A 16764-nucleotide genomic window follows, 5' to 3' on the forward strand; every position below is an offset into this window, starting at 1 on the left:
ATCTCGCTAGGGTTCGCCCCCTCCTTTTTTTCCCGCCTTCGTTGATTACTCACAGAATGAGAGGCCAGTCCACGGGTTCGTGGGATTATGCAAGGTTCCAATAGAACACGAAGATTCCTCATTTTGTCACTTTGTCGGTTGTACCTTTTGTTTATTTTCTGTTTCCTTACGTTCACACTACTATTATTTCTGGGGATTAAATATTCCCCACGACACATCGGCCTCTCCTTCCTCCGCTTAGTGCTTCGAAACTCGTCTCTGCCCTTTTATTGGTCCCCACTCCCTTACTTTTCTCGGTCTATATTTTATTACGTGGAATCAGTAAAATATCGACACGGTCGGTTAGGTCATTAGACTTGAATGTGATGAGTTATTTGCATTTAAAAAAGAAAATACGGGTTCTAGACCCGGTAATGATAGGTTGACAGCATTCTTCAGCTGTTGTCGTTGAATAGTGTTGACAACAAGCCTGAATTGCTGATGCTCTGGTGCGTTATACCGCCAGGAAGGTTAAAGACCCGCGGTCTTTCCTTCTTGACATCATCGATAGTTGAAAAAGTTGAAAGTGTTTTTTAGTTAAAAATATATTAAAATAATATTTTTTTATTTTAAAAATATTTTAAACAAAATAATATTTTAAATTTTTGAAAATCATTAACTGTGTCTCCAAACACTAACTTCCTAGAAATTTCTTACTCTCTTTTACCTGCTCGCTAAATCTAGTTTCTACTATATGAATACAAACACCAGCACTGAATTTTTTGTTTGTCATCTTCATCTAGTTATGTGACTATATCTTCATTCCTGACCAATTAATCCATTACTTTATATTCCTAATTTTTTAATAATGCTCATTTATTGATTTCAAATTTGTCTCTCAATAACTACCATGAGATACGTGATTTACATAAAATCAAGCAATTTCTATTTGTAACTGAGAAATTTTAGTTTGGAAACAATAAATTCATACAGTTTTATTTTATTTATTCTAAATTAAAATATTAAAATTAATTACAAAATACATAAATATAGTTTTAGTAATTTATAAAGTTCTTGGAAAAACCATAAAACAAAGTCACGAGTAATCCTACATTAACCAAAGTTAAAATAAAAGTGATTTCTTGATTTTTTAAGATAAGATACTTAGAAATTAATTATTTGAATCATAAGCTTGAAAAATTAATTTATTATTTTCATGTAATTTTTATGTAAGGATACCAGGACCATTGGAATTTGAAAAAAAATATTTCTTTTTGCACCATTATAATTTAACGTGCTACAATTTTGAGGAACATTGAAATTTGTAAAAAAGTATATTAGGATCTGACAATTTTTTTGCCAGGTCCCCCGTTTGCTTTCCATCGCGTAGAACATGCATCCTCATGATGCAAACATCTTTTCGAATTTTTTTTAATCATGATCGGCCTTCAACTCTGTTCAATGACAACATGTTCTGCAACAATCTTTTCTCTTATAAATTAGACTAGTCATGTCAAATGCCAAAAACGCTGTATTTAATAGAATTTCAAGATAATTTATGACTAAAACCTGTGATGTTTTATTGATGTGTTTTTAATCATCATATTTTTTTATTTGAGAATAAAAAAATACATTTACACTTAATAAAATAAAAATATATATAAACTGATAAAATAAAAAAATTGTTAGTAATAATAAAATACTAAAGTAAAAAAGCTAATTTTCCTAGTAAAAATAAAAGATAACTAGTAAAAATACATACATATTTTATGGAGATTGTTCTTTTTATTTTACATGTTTTTATTTATTTTATTTTAAAGGTTAATTCTAGTTGTTTAGCACAAAAATATTTCGGTTTAATAAATGCATCATGCAATGCAAATGCAATTTAATTATATAAAAATATAAGAGAAAAAAATTAAAAATAAACTACAATAATCTCTCTAAAGGATTATCAAAAAAAGATAATAATAATTAAATTTTTATCTTTGCGCTTAGTTTATTTATTATTAAAAAATATAACTAATAATAATTCTTGCACCTATCCAAGAATGCAAAAGTATAGATAAATGATCTTTTATCTTTGCGCTTAGTTTATTTATTGAAAAATAAACGAAATGTCATTCTCTATAGTATTTTAAATAGAAAATATGCTATCCGTTATGAGAGATTACTTATTGTCTACTAAATAATTTTTCAATCACTCTCTGATAACCAAAAAAACTGAATTATAAAACTATTCAACTTGTTTTCACCTTAAATCACCTAAATAACTCATAAATCATTTTTAACATAAACAAGAAATTAAATAAATAAATAAAATTTATAATCTCAAACTACGTTTTCAACATGGTTACGAGGCAATACCAACTCTATTAAACTCCTCTTGCAGAGGCAACCCTTGTTAAAATTGGGGCTCCCGTGATCTTAGAAATACCGAAGAAATTAATTAATCCGGGCCACCATAGGCGAACCAACTGGCAGCTCATGTGTGAAGAATTTGAGACGCAGCCCAATACATTCCTCTCATCAAGGATAACGTTTCTTTAGGGAGGAGAAGGGGTGCGGCGAGTGTATATTTCCAATCATTTCCATGGAGTTTTATTTATTTATTTTGCGATAACACACCGAAGAGTGCAATTTGAGTCTATCCGATTATAAAAAAAAAAAAATCACATCCAAAAGCTCCAGCAACCGTTCTCTTCGTGGCTTGGACCGGTTCAAATAAAAAACGAGGCACTGTTACATCAAGACGACTGATTCTTCGATCCGTCCATGGAATCTTCGCCATAGAGGACAAAACCTTTCCTGGCAATCCCGAACAAAAATAAGCTCCGCTTGACCTAGCCAGCTGACTCGCGTAATGAAGACTTTGATGGAAATCCGTAGACCATGCACTAAGTGAGACTCATGCCCGGTGACTTTTCTTGCCCTTATCCCTGTTTTGTTCTTGTGGGATAATCTTTCTTATTAGAAAATACTTTGAAAAAAAGGAAGGGAAAGATTCAGTATCATTGGAGAAACACACGGTCCATTCTTCCTTGCCTTTATCCTTAATTTTCTTGATATCAGGATCCGATCGCCTCATTCAAGCCATCCATGACTCTCACGCATCATCTTACCCTCTTGTTGATATATTATGTATATATTTTCTTGGGTAAAATAATATTTCAATTAGTAGTAGTTGATCCCCAGTATTTTATACTATTAATTAAATTCCATGCTCTTTGTGAATCAAATTAGATCTGGAAAAGAGATATTTGATGTGGTTGCAGGGACAACATACAACTTCACTAATTCCGTGACTGTTTCTTTCCTATATGTTTCTTTTTATATTATCTGTAATGATAACATTTTTTTTCATGCAAACAGCAATCTAAATTTTCACCGATGATCTTCTAAATAAATAATGAAGAAACAAAAGGGAAGAAGATTCTTCTTTTCATATCAATACTGTTACGATAGCAGAGCTTGTAAGGAAAGGTAACAATGTCCATATCAGAGTCTATCAATAGTAAATATTATCCTATCAATTGCAGTGCAAAGAAATTGCAGTAGGAATAAGTTTTACAACTTGTGTTGGAGTGAAACTGAAACTCTGTACTTTAAACTCTGTCATCCGAACTGCAGGTAGATTTTGCGATCTGTGTTGGAGTGAAACTGAAACTCTGCATTTTAAACTCTGTCATCCGAACTGCAGGTAGATTTTGCGATTTGTGTTGGAGTGAAAGTCTAATACTTTTCTTTAATAAATATGCTTAATTATTATTTAAAAAATAAAACAACATACAACTTTGAAAAACAAGATTGCCACAATCGACTATCTTTAGAAAAGAGGCTCCTTGATCAACAGGCAAATATTGCTACATTCAGTGAGAGCTCCGTGATGCGCTTTAATGGGTTACCAAAAGAAGAAGACGAAGAAGAGGCGATTCGTTGGTCCCTGAGAAAACTAAAATAAAAAAGTGGACTCAGTAGCTTATCAAGAAATGGGCCTGCGGTTCGAGACAGTTGTGATGGGTTTTCCTTGATGGGTTTTTTTTTGGACACCTTAAAGTCTTCTTGAAAGGATTTCAATGGCCAATCGGCTACTGGTTGATAAGGAGATCATTTCAGCTGCTACAAATTTATTAAAGTTTTCTGATTTTATGAATATTGTATTATTAAGATTGTTCCGTTCCAAGGAAAAACTCAATCTCAGTATACATACAAACTACCATGATTATCCACGTAATTTTCTTAACGGTAGAGTTTTCATCAAACCAAACCTTCAATTTGCGCATGTTAACCTAATTTTAAGTGAATTTATATTGAGTTTAGAAATAATATACCCATCTAAAAAAAATACATACATCTCTTTTTGCTGAGATCATAAAATCTTTTTTCCAAGTAATTATCTGTCTAGAATTTAAAGAGATAATTATTTGTCATGAATAGGCCACACCAATGTTATTTGTAAGGGTGGGGATTCAGAGATTCAACAATCAATAAAATAGCAAGTGCAATTTCTCTTCATTTTTCGTTCTAAAAGTAGTTTATTTTCATTGTTTTAATTCACTCTAATTAGATATTCTTTAGTTAATTTGTGAGTTTCATCTTCTCTTTCAATACTGAGTAGAAGCAAGGGACAAGCCATACTTGTTCTTCACTGAGCAGTTGGCACGTGTATAGAGGCCACTCCTTAAAGAACAGGTGCTTATATATAGAATTTAAATAATAACCTTTATGTTCGCAAGACAAAATACGTTAGTTTTGTTCTTAGAAATTAATGAGATTCATCATTGTCCGTCTTTTGGGATACCTACTCGCAATGTGGTGAGTACATCTCACGCAGGCTGAACCACCCACCCGAGCAAATTAATTTCGTGCTCGGTTTCTCATGGAATATCTATTTCCATTGATCGGTATTTCATTAATTGTTTTTTTTTTTTTTCATGTTATGGGTTACAAGCTCCAATTGCATTTTTTAAAACATAAAATCGCAACAGCAACAAACAAGAAGTTGAACAACAAAAATTTGTAAAATTAATTTAATAGTTAATACCAATATTCTATACAAATATCTCAATTACGTTACAAACGCTCCAAATTAACAAGAAGATGAACAGGAGGTCAAGGGGAAGGAAAAAATCATGATCACTTTTTATATATTTTAATTCGATTCATTTACCATTATTATTATTTTTTTAGTCATATTAAGTTATCTTATCATCTAATCAAGTTTATAACTTAAATCATATTTTATATATATATATATATATATATATATATATATATAAATTAAACTATCCTGTAACATATCACATACACCTATTTAATCATATTATAACAGTGCATGCATATTTTAAAGAGAAATAGATCAAAATCTTGATGGTAATTTAATTGATCATCATATTTTAAGTTTATTTAGAAGTATTGAAGATTTACATAGTTTTAAATTTTATTATCTGTGAAATTAATCGAAATACAGTAAATTAATCCAGATATATATATATATATATATATATATATAGAGAGAGAGAGAGAGAGAGAGAGAGAAACAGATCAAGAGTACTGGATGATGAATGAATTAGTGAAAGCAAAATGTATAACGCTTAGATAAAATTTATTTGCAAACAAAGAGACGAGCCAAAACAGCAAGAGAGAAGGGATGAAATGGATAATTGCGAACAACTAGTAATTTAAAAATAAAAACTCCATTTAGTGGCATTAAATTGAAACAACATAAAATTAAGACCGACAAGCAGAAGTCAATACCCGAACCACCACCCTTGCTATCCGGTGAGGCCTCGTCTTCATGACAGTACTCATGCAAAGAAAGGTCTCACCACAAAGCAAGGGTCACGTCGTGGTGCGCTCTTGACTCCCTCTATTTTAGTCACACATATCATATACTACTACTGGTTTTTTTCCTTCTTACACCCCCATGCACTCTCACATTTCACTCAATTATCTCCACTGCAGTCTTTATTTACCAAATTACCACGGCTGCTACTACTATTACAGTAACGGTAACTTATTTGCAATCCTACCCTTTGCACTCCTGCTAATTACCTAAAGTCTCCCCTCTCTTTAATGAAAGCCAACACCAATAGAAAGGGATTGGCAAAACAGATCCCTTGGTCCCAGATGTCAAGTGCTGGAACTACCAGATTGCCCTTGGTGTAAGCCAGGGGTTTCTCTGCGAGAGGGATAGAGGCGGGCAGACTTGAGGTAAGTTGCGCGGCAAAGACTCTAAACTTGTTTCAGGGCAGCTGTGGGCTCGATATTGCAAGAGCCTACAGCATTGCCATTGTCAAGGCAGCTGCTAGTGGTGGTGATGGTGGTGGTGCTGCTGCTGCTAAGAGCAGCGGTGATTTGGTTCACTGTGTTGCACAGATGGTTGTTTATTGCAGTAACGCTTGAGAGGTTGAGCTTTGCAGATGGAATAGTGCTTGCAAGGACTTGGAGCCCCACAGTGAGTAGACAGCCGGAGTTGTTATGACCGTTTCCATCCTCGGAATTAGATGGCATTGAGTTGCCTTCACTGACAGCACTGCTGGATTCTACTGGAACTATGACAAAACCTAGTGGAAGTAGAGGAATGCAGGATGGATCCTCGCCACTCATTGCAAGCTGAATTGACTCAACATCAACGGTGGTGTAGACAACAAGGCTGCCGGATTGATCAGTGCAACATTCTTGTAGCATGAGCTCTACATGCTGTGATGAGTTGCTTGCAACCTATACATACATGCATTTATATCATGAATTTTTCATTATAGTTCGAGAGAATGACAACAATGCTGTGCATGAATTGTTACAGAGCAGTAAGTATAGAGATTTAGTTCAACAGTATCTACTTACTTTTTATGTATTTGGTAATAAGAAATAGCAAGTTAAACAAAAAAGAAGAGAAATTAATGATAATTTAAAAGTACATAGCAACAAATTAATCACAGAGAAGGAAAGAAGAGTTTTACGTTGATGCGAAGAAGAGAAATGCAGTTTCCTGGATGAGAGCCATTGGCAATGTGAGCAACCTCATGCAAGGCATTCCCATTGGAAAGAACTTCCAGCTAGACAACACAAAAAATAGGGACCCTTATCATAAAAAAATTATTTTAATTGCTTAGAGTTCATAATCAATTAATTATAAAATACTTGTTATCGTGTCCTCTAGAACCTGAGATCTGCGATGTTCATCCCTCAAGAGATCAAAGACTTGGTAGTGAGGATAGGGCAGCCAAGTTGTGGATACTGCAGAGAGAATGACCCCATTAGGCTGCCCAGGCTCAGTGATTTTCCTCGTGGTAATTCTAACAGTGTCATCATATGAATCCGATAAACCGGTCCATGATTGGCCACTAGAAGAGCTGATATTCAGGCTAAATATTCTGATCATTCTTTGAGCCAGTCTCATCATATTCTTCCGCGCTTCAGGAGAGGGTATTACTGTGAATACATATATATACCAGGATTGGAAGCGTTAAAATTGATGGCAATTAAGCTGGTACAAGAACTAGTTGTAGCTATATAGAACATGGATGCATGCATTTTAGGATCAAGCAGCTCTTCTAATATGGTTATCACATAATAATAGATGAATCAAATAATTTTCTTTTTCTTTTTCGTATGGGTATATATCAAACATATATTACAGTCGAAAAAATAGCTAAGATGAAAAAAAATTAATGCAAGGTTTAGTGGAGCTCGATACTTGAGTTGATATTCTAAACTAATTGTTTAATTGGAAATTATAATGGAATTGTAACCTCTTACCTCCTAGGTCAGAGATATTTCTAGCCATGAGACTAGCAACCCTCTCGCATTGTCTCTGTAAGACTGTTAACCAGCGATGTGCTCCAAATGCCATCCCACTATAGACATACTGGCTAAATATCTGATGGACAGGCTTCTCCTCTATCTCTGCATGTTCTATCCATGTCACCTGTGTAAGGAGCGAAATGTGCAAGTCTCAAAAATCAGCATAGAGTCAATTCTGAAGGCATGAGTTGAAGGAAAGAAATTTACTTAATTAATGGAGGTTCAACATGTGAAAGTTTTCCACCGACTCTCCTCCAAGAAACAAATAGAAGCATGAAAACATAGAATTGAGGCTAGTGTATACCCTTGAGTACCCATTGGGCATGTCTTGAATAACACAACCGGACGGATGTCTCTTATAAAGGGGAAAGGACGGCTGGATGTTGTCGTGGAGTCTATCAAGGGGGAAATCGACAATGGCCCAAGTGCCCTCCTCTACATTTTGATGGCAAAAGCGAAGAAAATACGTCTCCCGAGTTGGCACCAATGGGGAAAGAACTTGCAATTCAGCATACATCTGCTCAAATAACAAGTAAAAAAAATTAATCGATCTAGAAAAAAAAAAAAACAATGTTATATATATCACAGAGTTTTCCGGTGTATAGTTTATAGAGTTCGATTTTAAGCACTAGATAATGTGGGAGTTACTAAAAAATTGTAGCATCGAATGCATGCGTACCAGGTGAAGACAACCACTTGCACCGGAAATGCCTGGAGTTATAACTTGAACAGTTTTTGCTCTAGCAACAATGGAGGGAAACAGCTCCATCCATTTATTCTGACATTTTATACAAAATCAAAATCAGCTTAAATTAGCTTTACAAATGAAAGCTAAAAAAGATATGGCAAGATTGTTAATGATTGAAAAAAATTATGTTCTAAATATATAATATGTCTTACACATAAATTAAGAAAAGTGATTCAACAATTTTGTAAGGAGTTCAAAGAAATTCTTCTGAAATTTTGAGGGACTTACAGCATCCAGGAAAGCGTCAACCAAGGTTACGCTATTCATTATAACCACAGCACAATCACGAGTAGCTTCAGTCCTCGTCTCACTTGAATTCTGCTTGAGATTGGAAGGCCATGGAAACATTCTCCCGTGCTCTTCAAGATTAAGCACTTCCTTCCCATTTTCAATGTTTCTGATCCAAAGAGGCTCATTTGCATGACACATCTTCACAAGTTCATCCATGGACGACAATGCAAGTTCCATCGCAAGACCTTTTCCCTCCTCCATTAATACCACACCAGCCTCAGGAAATGAAGATGGTTCTTCCAGCAAAGGCACAGGCATCGGCATCATATCGGTGCAAGTGCCCAAATACTCTGGAAACGGCCTTGAATACATGTTCATATCCAAATCCAAGGAAGGGGGAACGAATGAAGGAACCGGTACCATTGAGTGGATTTGCCGGCCGCCATACCGTGAAGTAATACAGCAAACACGCTCCAACTGTACAACATTTTAATATAAATAAGATTCATCGATCGATGTATTTGAGATGAAAGTGCACATCTAATTGACTGATTCATTTACTTGCTACTGTTATTTTGGTGCAACAATTGAAAATATATACCTCATCTCTAAGTCTTGCATTTTCAAGTCGAAGTTCCTCAAAAGGAATTGCTCCAAGCATGGCTTGGCCCCCACAATTGGGGCAAATAAGATTGCGTAACTCCGCTTGTAGCCTGTAATTATCATTCTTCAAGCTCTCATTTTCTGCCCTGAGTATAAGATTATCCGACCGGTCTTGCTGTGCCTATTAAATTTGATGTAGGTAACAAAAAATGTACACAAACATTAACAGTACTTATACTCACAGAAACCTAGCTAGTGGACTTACTTTGTCAATGTAACCCTAAATGCCACCCATATCGCATTGAAAGCTGTGCACTCTTAGGGAAGCAGATGTGCAGGTAAGGGTTTAATACATGTCCCAGAGGGATATTAATGGTGACAGACTGTATATCTAGTAGATAATATATATATGTATGTGAGACTGCAAGCGATGAGGCAGTCACCCAAAGTTATAAATGCGATCCTTTTGCTACCATGCTCATGATGATGGCTAGGTAAAAACGTTATCAATGGACGACGCGCCCTGATGGGAATCGCGTTCACCATGTGTAAAAAAAGAAAAAGAAAAGCTCAACGGCTTCATTAAGAGTTGGGACATTTTAGGGTTACCATGAAAGTGAAAGATCAGAGAGAGAGAGAGAGAGAGAGAGAGATGAAGAGGAAAAAAAGAGAGGTAATATGTTTTACCTTCATTTGTGTACGGCGGGTTTGGGACCAAAACTTAACTTGGCGTGGTTTTAGACCAAGTTCTTGGCTAAGTCTCATTCTTTGTTTGTCATCTGGGTGTGGACATTCTTTAAACATGCTGCAAAACCATGTGGTAAAAATGGGCAACTAATTTTGAATAAGATAGCTAAAAAAGGTTAGAGATAGAGTGATTAATTAGTTTGCTTCCATTAGAAGTAATATTTTACGTATAATGTGATTGTTTAAAACAGAATAACATGTGCTGATCACTGCGTATGTTTAAATAAGAAGATCTTGCATGAAAATCAAGAGAGCGTGCTCTTTTAGGTTTTGACGAAATGATTTTGTTGACAGAGAATCCAAAGTAAAGAGGGTTCTGCGTCGCAATTTTGATGTGTAAGAGGCATTTATTCATAAGTTTTTAAGAAAAATTAAAGAGATGTGCAAAAATCAATTAGTAACATACGCTTCCATTTCTTGGATCTGAGCTGCAGTGTGCCTATGGTAACGTTTCTTCTTTGGAGGCTGCTCACTGCTTTCTTGCTCGTTCCCTGACCTGTCTTCAAGTTGTTCACTGCCAGAACCACTTTCCATTTCCTCCTTCCCTCGCATGACTAGCCCATTTTCTTCTTTCTAAACCAAAGAAACCACATTGTACGAAATTTTCTTATTATTATCCTTGGGATTTTAGAGAGAAAACAAAAAAATAAAAGAAACAAGGAGATCAAAGAGTACTCTAGATATTACAGGGATGACGGGAGAGAAAGTGTGGAAGGGCATGCTTGACATGAAGCTGAAGTTAGGGTTTCCGATCGGCGATGAGTAGAGGTTATCAGAAGAGACTACACTCCCTCCCATGCTTGACATAACTTGGCAATCACCAAACATGTTTGCTTGGTTCTTTGAGAAATATGTGAAGAGATGAAACCAAGTGTTTTTCTTTTCCAACTAGGTCCTGGTGGTGCTTACTTCTTCAGTACTGGAATACAAGGAGATGAACTTGAATATCGTGCCTGCATTACATAAAAAGAGAAAACTGCATAAGAAATTAAAGATCAGCGTGATGGGAAAAAAAATAATACAAATCCTTGTGCGGAAAACCTTAATCAAATCTAAACATGGAGTTCAAAACACGGAGAGCCTCACAGCAAGGACAAAAGGAAAGGAAAAGAAAAATTAAAATCTTCTGAAAGAAGAATAAGAAAAGGTTGTAACGATTTTCTTACACCAAAACAACGAACTTATCCTATGACTTGAAGAATAAAAAAAAAGAAGGTAAAATTCAAAGTACTGTACAGTTCCAAAAACCACCATGAGAGACTGATCATGAGAATATGTGTATATATATATTACGAAGCTGCAAAAAAAAAAAATTCAAACAAAGTTAAACGGAAAAGAGAGAAAAGAAGAGTTGGAATTAATACCACCAACAATGATATGTCGGTTGTGATCTATAGAATTTTTGGAATTGAAGAGTTTGAAAGAGAGAAAAGAAGAGAAATCTCTCCTCCGAAAGCCCCACTCTCTCTCTCTCTAAATCTCGTTCTTGTTACTGCTAGCTAGTCTGCCACTATTCTTTCTTTCTCCCCATAATCTCTCTTTCTTTGTCATAAATTGCGCCCATTAATTCCTTTCGCCGTGTATAGGGTTAAAACTGGGATTTTAGTTTTTAGGGTTCGACAGAAACCGATGAACACCAATTACTGATGGGCTCTCATGCGTTCCCCAAGGCTAAGAACCCTAAGTCAAACCTTTCCTCTTTTACAGTTTTACTGTCCCAAAATTGACTCGCCAAACTTGTGAGTATGTCTTGTGATTGGTCCGTGTATTACATTCGATCCGCGTTGTAGCTTCTGGCGGTTTTGTACTTTTGTCTCATGGTAATTTTTAGGGCTTCTTTTTGACTTATGGCTGGAAGACCGCAAGGGCTTGGATTGGGTTAAAAGAGTCGATGCACGGCTAGAGATGGCTAGAGAAAGTGGAGGAAATGATAAAAGGATAAAAGCTAGTGGAAATGTCAAAGAAGGGGTCAATAAATCATAGCCGTCAGTTTTGTGGGCCCATGAGAGATCTACATTTATTGCCCGAATAATTGAGAAGTGCTTTTTATATATTAATATTTTAAAAAAATTATTTTAACACATCTTCGAACAAAAAATTTTAATATTATTTTAAATCATAATAATAATAATTATTTTATAAAATATTTTTTATTTCAAAAAAATATTTTTAACACCAACATATCAAAATAATTTTAAAAATATAAAAAATAATTTAAAACAAAATAAAAGTAACGCCCCAAGAACGTACACTGCATTTAAACATGGTTTCTTGTGTTATGGAAGAGGATTGGGAGGATAATGTTTGGAATATCCTGATTCGGTGAATTAAAGTTGTCGAGGAAAATTAAATCTGGTTCGTGTGCAGTTTTAATGAAGGGATCTTCTTAATTTGTTTCTAAAATCTCTTTGGGATCGTATTTTCATTGTTTTGTGAAGGTCTCGTCTTAGCCTAATATGCCATTCTGGGGGTATATGTCGTCATTGAGTAGCCGGTGGTTGCTACTAAGGTTACGCTACTGTTTATTACTGGGTAAAATTTAAATTTTTTTTATATTTTTTTGGTATATTAATATCCAAAAAATTAAAAAATTAATAAATCTGTATTGCTTTTTGTGCTGGTTTTGAGCTTTCTTATGTAGTTGTAATTAATATTAATATTGTTTAATTTTTTTGACATTAAATATTTATTTGTATAGCATTATTAATGTTAATATTGTATTCAATATATTACAAGTCTTTTTAATATTTTTTTTGAAATAAGATTTTTATATCAAAGTTTAAATAACACACACCAAGTTAAAATTTAAATTACAAAATATTATTTTTAAAAGAACTTAAAAAAACAACAAATAAAAAATAATTTTATCAAAAAATACTTCATGCAAAAAATATAAATCTTCATTGTGTACGTCATCCTAATTGAAAAACATATCAAGAACATTATATTTTGATTCCTTAATGCCATTAACATTAAAACCTGAAATTTAAAATATAAAATTATAATATGATAAATTAAATTAGAAGATATAAAAATAAAAAAATAGTATTTTACAACTTAATTGACTTTTAAACTAATTATATTATATTGTTTAATGTCACTTTCCACTTAATTCTATAAAATAAAAAAATCAGATATATTAGAGGATTAAAAACACTTTAATTAATAAATTACAAAATAAAAAGTACAAATTTATAAATAAAAAATTACAACAACATTCATGCTATAAAATATTCATGCTACAAGATAATTTATAACAATCATTCAATTTCTACAAAATATTCAAATGGGCATGTTAAAATTAAAAAAATTAAAAAATAAATATTGCTTATTTTGTAGTTATGTAGAATCTCCAACTTGTATTTGCAGTTGCACGGATCAAAATTATTTCAAGGCCATGGATTGCTTCACCACAAAATCCTAATTCACAGCATTCACATGGAGCTGACTCGTCATGAAATCCAGATCAAATTGGTTAGTAATTTCTTTTATATATATATATATATAAAAGGCTGGTTGGTGGCTTAATTATAGCACATATATGTATATATCAACATTTTCAGGAACTCCGGAGAATCCATAAACATCAATTGAGAACACAAATTAGGCTCAAATGCTTACTTAATCAACAAAAAATCTCACTCATTAATAAAATATATATCTAATCTACCACTAATATTTATTATATAATTATTTTTTAATAAATTAATTTATCTTGATATCAGCATACTTGATCTAAAGGTGAGAGCATATGAGATACTGAGATAGTAAAAACAAAGCATATGTTAAACAAACTAGAGATTGACAGTCTCCCATTAAGTTTGTCGATTACACTACCACAAAATATATGTTAAAAAAATAAAAATAGAGATTGATAGAAAAAAAATCATAACTAATATGATAAAATTTAATGTCTGGTGTAAGAGAGGTTGTCGTAGAGGTGATTGGTTTGCTATATCTAGAGATTAAGTGTAGTATATGTCATGCCCGTATGGAAGAGGGAGGTGTCCCTGATTTGTTAGATTTAAAGATGAAGATGAAGATTAAAGCCTTCTTGAAGCTTTGCTAGACGACTAGAAATTTAGATCTGATATAAAGTTTTGTAAAGTGATGAAAAATGTGAGAGATTGAGATTTAAGAGTTGCTACTTGTGATGGCTTGGGGAGTGGGTGGGGGTGGCTGTTGGATACGAAAGGAGGGGATATTGCTAATCTTAGGGTTAAAAATTTAGAAAGGGTTTTTATAGCATTTTTTTTTTAAATTGAACCAGTTTGGTTTTTTGGGTTTCAAGCTTATTAAACTGAAATTGAAACAAACTGATCAATTTTTTAAAAATTCTAATTAATTTAATCTGGTTTTTTTATAATTCAATTTTTATAATTATTTTTTTTGTTTTTTTGATTTAATCAGTTTTTCAGTTTTTTCTCTCATCCCCGAGTATAGTCTGTCTAATTTTGCATATTGAAAGAGAATGATCTAATTATAAACAAAACTGATGTATTTACATGAATTTACTTCTTTTTATATAATCCAATTGAACGAGAATTTTAAATGATTAGGTCATGAGTAAATTACCTACTTATCAATCAAACTAATTCTCCAAAAATACATTTCTTCCTCGTAATTAGCAATTCAATTAAAGTCATCTCTTGTTCCTAATTATGTGCTCGTCAAATTTCATCCCCCGGTCCATCTCGTGATAAACTGAAGGATGATAATGAATACTCCATCTACCAAATTGCTTCTATCTCGTGATAGGCATTTACAGAAACGAATGAGACCAAAGGATGATGATGAATCCAAGAAAGAGTACAAATTCCATAATAAAAAGAATGAAAATATCTAGAGGCTAAAAAGGTTGATCCGTTTTCGAGAAAGAGTCCAACCATTTCTAAGGTTATTTCCACAAGTTAAAATGATTGGATTATATGGAGAAAACAATCAAATTAACTGATTTAAAAAAAAAAATGCTTTTTTACATGAATATTATTGTTTAATGCATTTAAAAATAATGTGAAATTTTGGGTCATTACACTTTGCTCTTCTTAAAACATGACACTTTGCTCTTCTCAAAACACATTACTTACTTCCCATTTTCACAAGATTAATTAGTTATTACCAAATTTATTAAAGGAATCTTAAACTCTACATATTTTTGTTGTAAATAATAATACTAAATTGTATTTGAAACTGAAAATAATTAAACTTGAGTTTAGGGGTCTGAAATTTTAGTTTCTTTTACAAAATAATTAAAATACTTTTAAATTTTAGTTTTATTTAACTTGTGTCCAAGGTTTTTTTTTATTTACTTTTTACATTGATTTTTTTTGTAATTATAATTTTACTGAAGGACAACATGGTAATTTAACAAATATAAAATATTATTAAAACAAAAATAGTCCAACTGGTATGAGGCAGTGATGCCTTTCAAGCATGTGATCTCCTTTGATAACCAAAAATATCCATTTATCATGTTGTTTAAAGCATCAAGTAGAGATACATCTAATAGGTGTTATTTATGGTGTACCACATGTTGTGTTATTTATGGTGATTTGGCGATGATGAAATTTTTTCCTCATTTTATCAGGATTCACACTAGTTTAGTAAAAAATAAAATTTATCCTTCCATTTCTTTTCTTCAATAATATTCTTTATTCTTTTGATTGCTCTTTATTTGTTTTGAATTTTTTATTTGTATTGATTTTTTTTAATTTCATTCGTTATCATTTAGTTTTATTTGATTTTTATATCAAATATGTCATTATTCTTTTGATTGTTATTTCTCTTTTATATCATTTTTTAAATTAATTTTTATTTTAATTTCATCTCTCGTTATTTTATTTTTATATTAGATATCATTCTTATTCTTTCAAATGTCTTTTTTTTTCTGTGGATCCTTTTTTATTTTTTTTTTAATTTTATCTTTCAACATCGAATAGGAAGAATTAAGCTTTATAATTGTTTCGATGCGGTGATTATGGCCTTATGACCGAGGTATAAAATATTAATCCGGATTGTCATAACCTAATTCTAGTTTATTCTCCAAAAATTAATTTTTTTAAAATAAAAATTAAAAATAAAATAAAGGCTGAAAACGTGGAAAAAGTATGCAGGGAAATCAAGCTGCAATTTTTGAAGGATTTTAAAGTCTAATGGCACCCCATTATGCCTAAAATAAAGAAAAATACAAATTCAAAGTCAAATTAAATGATTATTGGATGAATTTACATAAAAATTAAGTTCAAGGACATGATTAAATTTTTAATGCCAATTTGATTTAACATAGGCCAAATTAAATTTTAATTATATTTAAGAATTAATTTGAATCCAATTGAAGGATTTAATTAAGTGCAAGAATTTAATTATACTTTAAATGGATCAAATTAATTTTATTCTAGGATTAATTGGTGAAAAATTAAGTTTGAGAGCCTAATTTGAGTGTAATTGAGAAAATTAAAATTTTAAGAGATCAAATTGAATTTTTTTTTTAAGTTAATTGATTGAAATTAGGGGCTAAATTGCAAAAAAATTAAAGTTTTAAGGTTAATTAGGGGTTAAATTGATAAAATTCGCAACTAAGGACCATCCTGCAATAAGCAGCAAACAATGAGAGATCAACTGATAAAAACAAGGGGTGAAATTAAAGGATT

At 32.4% G+C, this 16764-nt stretch overlaps 1 protein-coding gene across 1 annotated transcript; it reads right to left on the reverse strand.

Moving 5' to 3' along the window:
* Nucleotides 1-5632: 5632 nt before the first annotated feature.
* HB-7 (homeobox-7) lies at nt 5633-11622 on the reverse strand. The gene is made up of 12 exons (XM_011029824.1): nt 11479-11622; nt 10802-11067; nt 10521-10687; nt 10055-10172; nt 9366-9548; nt 8762-9241; nt 8465-8563; nt 8090-8302; nt 7741-7909; nt 7145-7413; nt 6942-7037; nt 5633-6702 (listed from the first exon to the last, which is right to left on the reverse strand). The coding sequence occupies exons 2-12, from the start codon at nt 10940-10942 to the stop codon at nt 6214-6216; spliced, it is 2424 nt and encodes an 807-aa protein (XP_011028126.1). The 5' UTR covers nt 10943-11067; nt 11479-11622; the 3' UTR covers nt 5633-6213.
* Nucleotides 11623-16764: the final 5142 nt, after the last annotated feature.

Source organism: Populus euphratica, unplaced genomic scaffold, assembly GCF_000495115.2.
Source record: "Populus euphratica unplaced genomic scaffold, PopEup_1.0 scaffold49.1, whole genome shotgun sequence".
NCBI lineage: Eukaryota > Viridiplantae > Streptophyta > Magnoliopsida > Malpighiales > Salicaceae > Populus > Populus euphratica.